Raw genomic sequence first — 9,909 nt, forward strand, 5'->3', positions numbered from 1 at the left:
CACTTAACACAGACTACCCTTTCCCCTCTTGCTTGCCCTGCAGGTGTCGCTGTTGAAGCATTATTTTGTAAATGATAACGGTTCTTTTCAACATATTACTCTTTTTTTAAATTTTATCTCCCTCTTGCCTCTCGGAAAGTAGAGGAGGAGCAACCTCCTCTGTCTCTGTGGACCAGCCTCCTCTGCACTGTTTTGTTGATCAAAATGAATTCTCAAGCTATACAAGTGTTTCCCATTTTATCCTTCGCATTTATCTTATTGTGTTATTTAATGTACATAACTTATTCATCACAACACTCAGGTCAGGGGCATCTTTTCTGCTGAGTGACTCTCTAGCTCTCTAGATTTCTAAGATGAGGAAGTTGAGATTTCCTTGGTGGTGCCATGAATGTCACTGAAATTAGCATCAAATCATATCACAATGTCTTCACTTACTCTACCTTTATGTTTGTTTTTTTTTCCTTTATATTTCCACATCGTTGTATTAAATTAGATAAACAAGGAACCGGCTTGTGTGAGTTCTCATTCACATATGCTTGATCTCATTAAGTCGGAACTGAGAGAACAGTCAATATTCTTGGTGTCCACATGAAAAAGAAATCAAAACTGCAAAAGCAATATATTAGCTTTAATGAAATTAAAATAAGGAATAGAACAATGCAAAATTAACAAATGGTGGATCCAGCACACAGACCGTCGAAAATTTCTGTTCGTTAGCAAACAAGAGCTCTTTGCAGAAATCATAATATGGCATAAAGCTAAATCTGTCACAAATAAATATGTCAAACTAATGACCTGTTGGTGGGGGAAAAAAAAAAAAGAAGATGTTGGTTATCTCAACACTGACCCACCTCACCTTCGTGTGGTAAAACAGCTGAGGCACAACTGGAGCGTGAAATACAGACTGAGCAAATTCACATATGATGGCCACAGTAGCCATAGCAACTATAATACCTTGTGTCAATATTTCACCACCTGTCAAACCAACTGTGCATGCTCACTATAAGTGCTTTTTGCTTGAGCTTTTTTGTCAACATAATGGAGAATGCTCATATTATGGAGAACGCTAGCTGTGCGTTGACTTCATGCAAATCCCCTTTGTGCGTAAAATACATTCTGGTTTGTGTCATGCTTGTGTCATCGTCTCAGTTTCGTCAGAATACATTACTTGTGGGTGAAGACAGAGTTTTACTTTCTCGAGAGGAGCAGACGCACAAAACCGAAGGAGATGGGAAAAAAAGGTAAAAGTTTATAGTCCACATTTCCGTGATAGATAGTGAAAGCACTCTGAAGACATGTTTGGTCCACTTTTGCCAGGATTAAGGGTCTGAATTAAACATACAGGCATTCCAGCTGAGAAAAGCACCCGGTAAGCTTCGAGGAAAACATCTCATAAGCCTGCGTGCTGCTGGGATAAACAGGTACAAGCCATTCAGAGACACGCTCCAAACACGGCATCAGAGGCACATCAGAAATAGACCAGTCCAGCTGAACAGGAGAGGATTCTGCCACCAAGCCAAGTACTCTGTGGAGAATAGGAGGGGGGGTATGAATAGCTTGGAAACTTCCCTAATCTCCCCGTCACAATTCCAAACCAGGCTTGTGAGAAGGAGGCATAGTGCTCATTCCTAGTGTGGCGGATGTGCACTGTGAATCTCCCGGCTATTGTTTGTTAGACATAGGAACCTCTATAGATAAAAAGTTAGTAAAGTATAAAGGATCACATTGAAACTTTGCAAGTTAATTTCAGCATTATGTCATAGTGTACTACAAGCTAATTAATTTTAAATCATCACTGTTTTTCTGTTACTTTCTAACTGGTATACATGAATAAAATGGAGTTTATTTTAGGGCACCTCTGTGCAGGGGTATCAACACAAGGCATTCTCCACTATCAGTTACCTTTGCTGATCTGTAGCCTGTCTAATTGGGGCACAGGCCCCCTGAATACGAATCTCCTTGATTTTTTGAACTGTGCCGGTATCTGATGGGCCTCTCAAAGGAAACAAGATACACTGATTGTCTGAATCACGAATGAAAATCCGACCCCGAGCATGAAATGTTCTCCCCTCTGATTCAAGGTTCACTGGGTTAAGTCAGTGCTATTGTTATTATGAGTGCTGACATTCAATGCTTGGCTTCACTGATGGTGTACCTTTCTTTTTCTTTTTTTTTTTTTTTTTAATGACGAAGGTTGCTTCTATATATATCTGTTTGAATGAAAGACACAAAATCGTGATCCCATGAGGACTTTTCCACAGAGTCATCTACTGTCTGTTATTCATGTGTCCTAGGAGCATTTGCAAATTCCGTTTTCTCAAAAAGGATAACCAAGACTTTATATTCAGACTTGCTCTTTTTGTAATGTAAATATTTCAAATTTCTCACCTAAAATGTAATTTAGTCTGAATGCAATTCTTGGCCACTACTACTTTAAATGTTGTAATATAAAACAGAGAGCTGGATATCACAAATTGACTCCACTCCTTTCACATACAGCACCTCTTTATCATGTTGTAAACTTATTGTGTTTTGATTAATTTCAAATTGCTTGCCTTGCTTCAGTAGAGTGTGAAATGCACTTTCCCTTTTGTAGTTTTTCAATTTCTATCATTGTGAGCAGGGGGGGGGGGTGTACAGAGTGGGCAAAGAGACTGAACACATGGATGTCTGGTGTAATTAAGAAACTGAAGTATTAGAACAGGCAGTGCCTTCACCAACTATAATTCATCAAACATGGTCTTAATTAAATTGTTTACACAGATGTCTGCAAGCTGGTTCCTGCAACAGTCATTCCATTATATACAATATTATTACTGGACCCGTACGAAAAAGTTTTGTGTGGCTGTTCACGACACCATAAAATAGAGAAATTAATTCTTCTTTGAGATTAGCTAATTCCAACAAGTGCTGTATCTCGTTGGAAGTTGCTATATAAAAAAAAAAAAGAAAAAAAAAAAAAGCTCCCGTCCTTTGGAGTGGCAGCTGTAGAGAGGGAAAGCACTAGTGTTTACACGTTGAATATCTCACTGTCAACACATAATTGAATCTTGTTGGGCAAATGCTAGGTGTTTATAGTTCTCTCTTCAACAATCGCTTCTCAACAGTTCTTTGCAATAATTCAAAGTATTTTTAGCAAGACTTCCATGTTGCAATGCAACTGGCTCTTTGTGTGGAGCTGGAGATTTGTTAGATTTTATTTTTGATGATATTTCAAGGATAGATAAAAATGACTGTCTTCATTTTTTTTTTTTCTCTCACAAAGGAAAATCCATCATTTTAGTATTCTGTTCATACTATGGTGTGAGCTAAATAATTCCAAAATACAACACAGGCAATGGGGCTCCAGAGGAAAGAAAGGGCTCAGGGTTGCTTCCCTTTTTAGCCAGTTAACAAAACACTGAATCTTTAAAGTCTGAGTCACACCCGGTCAAGGCCATAGGAGGAATGTAACCGCTGTCTCAATCACTCTCTTTTATTAGCCCCGACCAGACCAGTGGTCTGCCTGCCCTCATTCCCAGTGTTATCTCAGGGATTAAGGGCTTGCTGTCTTTGACCACCCTCTCTTCGCCTGGTCACACAGATATAAACAAACACTCTGAAGACCTCCACAAAACACAGGCACGCAAGCACACACTCGCCCACACATGTGTTTAGAGGGGAGGAGTTACCCAGTGGAGTTAGGAGGGAATGGACTGATTTTAGATAGGGATTTGGGGGATTTAGTTTTTTTTTTTTTTTTTGCTTTTTTTTGTTTTGCTCCTTCGCCTCTAAAATCTCAAAATAGCTATTGTGTGTTAAAGTGCAGACAGTTTTGTTTAAGAGAAAAGAAGACAAATAGTTACATCCTCTTCAAAGCTGCATTTTTTCAGGGCAGAACTAGTGAAGCACAATGTATTCATCAAGTTAAAGAGACCATTTGGAGAACTCATTTTTATGAGAAAGGATGTCATGATTACAACATCCTGTTCCAGTAATTATGAGAAAAAAAGACAAAAGAGTCAATATCAATCGTCACTATCTGACAAGAAACAGGTTTTATGGCGCTACCTGATTTAATGGTTTACCTTGTATATATTTAAAACAAATGCTTAGTTTATTTGGAAAATGTAACATTGAACGTTAAAATTTTTCTCTTGCGTGAAAAGCTGGTTACTTACTTACCAAAGTGAGCCCAATTTTTTTGCCTATATTTGTTTATTTTTTTTGAAAATTAGGTACGCTGATTTACCTATTAACAGTTCCTTTTTGCTACGTACCAAAGGATGTACAGACAATTTTCACTAAATTACTTTGATACCTAAGAAGTCTTAAAAATGTGATGAGTTTCAGGCAAGTACTGAAGCGGTCCCAATTCCTTCCCCAGTGCAGTTGCACTGTGGACTGCAACTTGAGCCCCATTTTCTTTAACCTATATTTGTTTAGATTCATAGTTCACCAAATTAGTTAATGACGGCCCCACTGAATTACTTTGATAACCCAATAGTCTACTGTACAGTACCTAGTAATTATGAGATTATTATTTGATACCTGGATCTTGTGAATTAGGCTACTAGATTTCATTCTCCTTATTATGAAATGGTAAGTCAGAAAAATTTAAACAAATCCCAAATGTTTCTTTTGTGAATGCAATGCACTTCCGTAGCAGAACAACACGACCATAAGCTAACACACAGCCCACATTACATTATCACCTTTTTATTTTATTTTAGTTTACCATCTGTAAACTGGTTTGAATTTATGGGCCTTAAAACCAAAACGATAAACTAAAAGAGATTAAAAAGATCCATGGGTTCATCACCTTGAGTATGCCCAAGATAATTAATCCAAGGTTAATTAGTAATCATTTTACAAAAAGTGATTTAACTTATTGTAATATAAAAAAGAAAGTGTGATAAGTGCAGCTCTAAAAAAATAAGGATAACCTACATTCCCACATATTGAATCAGAGTGATACCATGAAGATCAATGTTTCACAATGGAATGAAGAAGAACCCTTACTGAGTACGATTTTAACACCACCAATCCGTATGGATTACTGTAGCATTAACTTATCAATATTCAGTAAGGAATGCAAGACTGGATGCTTTTTCACGGACAGGATGTCATGTTTGAGCCGCATGCAGAGTGTGAATATGTGTGTGTGCTCTCTAATGTTGTGCATATGAAGTCTTATCCTGCTTTAAACTTATCCCTCTATGAATGATTATAATGCCGTGCAGGATTCTTATCGCTGTCTTCTTTCTTTGCAATTGTGTTGTCAACTCCTTGACATACTCATGAGTCTCCGTTATATCTGTGCTGACAGCGTCATCAATATGAATTGAAAGAACACAATTTGGTTTATGCCTGCCTGGACACTTGCATTTTAATACTCTTGTACTGCTATGCACTGTCACTCCTGGATTTAACTTCTTCATCTTAATGCCAGTTACAGAACACAGGAGCGAGCAGTATTCAACATCATCTTCATTCTTGACTGATAGAGTGTCAGACTTTCACTTTTAACTTGTACTACATAATTTTATAATCATATTGTTTGGTGGTTTTGAGTACCTTGGTGGGTTTTTAAATGTCTGTGTGGACAGATTTTGTCACCATGATGGCATCACAGCCGTGCAGTCATGAAAGTTTGCAGGTGTGTAGCTGAGATCAAGATTAAGCTCGAGTTCAAAGATGGGTGTGGTCTGCAGAATACTCATCTAATAATGTAGTGATGGTGTGTACTCATGGAGCGAAACGTCAACATGTTGACGGGCATCACGGCTGGTGTGATCCCATTAAAAGATGGTCTATAGTTTTTCTTATTGAATCAGTGTTACTCAAGTTGAAAATGTGCATATGCATGTGAGAACCCTCCCTAAGCAGGTCTCACACTGCAGGAGCCTGGTGGGTGGAGTTCGGTCATCAGGGAGATTCAGCTCACCTGATGTGGTCTTCACTATATCAGTTGGTGGAAGTCAGTCACACCGTCTTTCCCCTGGCTTCCACCCTGTTTGGTTTTGTTGTATTTTGTTTGTCTTTAGATTAATTTCCTTTTCAGTTATGCACGACAAACTTATTTTTAGTCATAACTCACGTGTGGTTTTCCCTCCTTCGTCCAGCCTTGAGCCGGTTTATACGTAAAAGTTTAAGGAAAGCCGTTGAAAATTGAAGAAAAAGAAATCAGTTTGCGTGAGTTTTTGAAGATCTGTGATAAAACTGCTCAACACTTGGCTGACAGCTCTTCAAAGATCATAGGGACCAATGAAATTTCCATTTGTTTGACTTCAGATGCTGAAAGCAGTAATTGACTGGTTCAATCATTGCAACAGCAGTACTGATTGAAGCCTTGTAAGAGGAAAATTTTGATTTTAAAAAACAAAAAAAACCCCAAAAAACAGGAACAATAACAAGTCTGTTCCTCCACGACCCATCCAGCCAGCGCATCTGTGCACAGCCAAGTGACAGCTTGACAAAGCTTATGCTCCAGAGTTCTGGTCAGAGGTTTAAGCCATTAAACTGACCTTGCAATGGTTTGTTTCTCTGTGTTACTGTGGTCTGATCTCAAGTTACTCACATTAGTCCATCCAATATGGGGTTTCATTTTGCTAAACTTTTAAAGATGCCAAACAGCAGCAGCCATAACCTTGAGGTTACCGTGAATGCGAGAGGATTAAATCACTCTTAACACAAGGCACTATTAGGAAAGTGGGTATGATTGATATATATATGGATTAATTTGAACCTTTTGGTGAGCAAAATGACAGTAATCATTACCAGTAAGTAACCCATCCAAGTGAAGATGATAGGGAATGAGATAAAACATTAGACTATTTCATCATTTCTCCCTTTTTTTTTTTTTTTTGGAATAATAGCCACGAGGGAACTTCCTGTAATCCTACGTATGTTGCTTTTCAGTATAGATATTCCATTTTGCCCCTCTTGCAGGTCTTATTCTTCGCTTCTGTCGGGCAAAAATGTGCACATATCCACATGCACGTACACACCGAAGGACGACAAATTAGCTGTCAGTTTTACTAGCCATGTGACCTCAAAAGCAAAGAGAAGGGAGATAATGATCTTAGGCTAAGGACAAGTATACAGACACACACATACACACACACACACACACACACACACACACACACACACACACACACACACACACACACACACACACACACACACACACACATCTGCACACTGAAACCACACTGTCCAAGGACTTGAGGCTCTAGACCGACGGATCAAGTGGGACTGGCATGAAGATTGAGAAGGGTAAATGTGATTATCGCATGACAAGCTTTAGCTGTCTTAAACTGAATTGATAAACTGTGATGCATGCATAAACTTAAAGTTGCTATGATTAAAATTGTGACACAGAACTGCATATCTTAAATAAATATATATATATATATATATATATATATATATATATATACCCGCTTTCCCATAAATGAAATGACTGTTTTGTAGGTTAATTTGTCATTCACTGAAGGGAATTACAGCGCAGTCATCTACATAAAGCCAAGTGACATATTACGTATTTATAAACTTGACACATAATGGAATTGCCTTACTTGCTTTCACCTTGTAACCCTGTATAATATACTCTACATGGAGCTGGCCATGGGAAAACAAAGACGACAGACACAGTCGACCCACACAGGATGGTGCCTCTCAAAAATACCCAGACTTTCAATGTAATCATGAATTTGGTCTAAATTGTTTTTGGTTATGTAAGTGAATTTACCATTATTTTTTATTTTATTTTATTATACATAAATATTGAGTGACAATTGATACCAGCAATTAATTAAATTTTAAATTTCATTGGTTTAACTTTTTGACCAGTCCAGAACATCAGCCTTTAGTAAAGCTTTTATTAAAAGTCCCTTTAGAATCTGTGAGAGCTTGCCAGGTTCCTAGATATGGTGGAATACTTTAAGCTCCTCAGTGACAGGAAGGAAAACGCAAGCTATCTTTGTATCTAGGAAAATGAGAAATTACCCAAATCCCTAAATGAAACATTGAGCACTGATACTGTCCAAACACATCTCTCACTGGTAGGGAAAAAAAGGTTTGGCAGACATTGTGTCTCTTAAAAACTATAAAGTGATAGCATGAATTTCTAGGGCAGATTTAATGCATTTCTCCCTAGCCCTATCATCTTACTGTCTCAAAAGAGAATGCCCTCCTCTTATTATAAAATAATCCATAATAACAAGTCCCAAAGTGTACTCAGCCCTCCTGAGACCTCTGACATAAAGAGTTAACCATTTGTGAGTTAGCTACAACAATACTCAGGGAAAAAAGAAAAGAAAAAAAAGCACTGTTCCAGAAACCAGTGATTCCCAGACTTTCAGCAGTTAGCGAGCAGAGCTATTTTGGGCCCTCTCCCTCATGAGCTGATACACTGGCTGTGCTCTGATCCCTTTGTCCATCAGAGAGACAGAACATTTTCAGCCTAATGCAACTGGACCCTCGCTAATGACAGCAAATAGCCCTGTCGGCTAGATGACAGCAGCTGAGAACAATACTTAATGTTGACATCACTTGCTATGGGGATCTATTTCAGTTTTCTTCCTTTTATAGTGTGCTGTTGGAAATTGCTATCTGGTTCCCTTGACAAAGCACATATAAAAGCTTTGGAAGGAGAGACGGCCCTGTGTGCTTGGGAATCCCTTCCGATCCCTTCTGACTTTTGCTTGTTTCTCAGCAAGTACCAGATCACCTCTGAATCCTTTAACAACATGGCACCAAAGAAAATTGAACCAAAGAAACCTGAGCCTAAAAAGCCAGAACCTAAGAAAGATGCTGCCCCAGCTGCTAAGCCAGCCCCACCTCCAGAGCCTCTGCCTCAGCTTCCCAAGGAGCCTGACTTTGACCCCAAGAGTATCACTCTTGAGTTCTCCGCTGACCAGATTGATGAGTTCAAAGAGGCCTTCACCCTGTTCGACCGCACACCCACCGGAGAAATGAAAATCACCTATGCCCAATGCGGGGATGTGATGCGAGCTCTGGGCCAGAACCCTACCAATGCAGATGTGCTGAAAGTGCTTGGGAAACCACGGCCAGAGGACATGAGCACTAAAATGGTGGATTTCGAGACCTTCTTGCCGATGCTCCAACACATCTCCCGTGCAAAAGATCAAGGCAATTTTGAGGATTTCGTGGAGGGGCTCCGGGTTTTTGACAAGGAAGGCAACGGCACCATCATGGGAGCTGAGCTGCGTCATGTGCTGGCGACATTAGGGGAGAGGATGACGGAAGATGAGGTGGACAGGCTGATGGCGGGACAGGAGGATGCCAATGGGTGCATCAACTATGCCTCCTTTGTAAAGCACATTCTCTCTGGGTGAATGGGTCATTTTAACTGCAAAGACTTCATCTTACCTCTGTTTTCTCCACTTTTCTGGATCCTTGTTAAACATTTGTCCATTTAAAAGTGAGCATGTCACTGAGTTGGTGACATTTAGCAGAAGTTAATGTTCTACGAAGAACTGTTGACCACAACACTTGTGGTTAGTTCTTTTTTTTTTTTTTTAAATAAACACACTGAAATATAATGAAATGCCCGTGAGATAATGTGGACATCCATGAGGAGAAAATCCATTAATAAAGGATATATGATTACAAATTGCCTCACAAATGTCATTTCAGCATACCCTACATTTAAATTTGAAGAGAAAATGATGACTCATGCAGGATTGCTGATAACAAGTGCTCATTTTAAGTCTATTAACTTTTCACATCAACTGTGTTAATGTGATTAGGACAAAGTATTGTTGGGACAGAGGAGAAAAACACACAAATAGGATTTGGTTCCATCTGAAAATAGAACAGATTTGATTCTATTCTACTTTACACAAAGAGTGTTTGAATGAGCGTGCTTGTCATTGTGCTTGAGGGGCAGCTGCTGTGGAT

General features: G+C 39.0%; 1 protein-coding gene across 1 annotated transcript; it reads left to right on the plus strand.

Annotated features, from left to right (window-relative positions):
- Positions 1-8,645: 8,645 nt before the first annotated feature.
- LOC111664749 (myosin light chain 3) lies at positions 8,646-9,622 on the plus strand. The gene has a single exon (XM_023419471.2). It carries the CDS (start codon positions 8,736-8,738, stop codon positions 9,342-9,344), a length of 609 nt encoding a protein of 202 aa, XP_023275239.1. The 5' UTR covers positions 8,646-8,735; the 3' UTR covers positions 9,345-9,622.
- The last annotated feature ends 287 nt before the right edge of the window (positions 9,623-9,909 follow it).

Source organism: Seriola lalandi, unplaced genomic scaffold (assembly GCF_002814215.2).
Source record: "Seriola lalandi dorsalis isolate HSWRI2012SDOR001 ecotype SW California unplaced genomic scaffold, Sedor1 jcf7180002054606, whole genome shotgun sequence".
NCBI classification, from domain to species: Eukaryota; Metazoa; Chordata; class Actinopteri; order Carangiformes; family Carangidae; genus Seriola; species Seriola lalandi.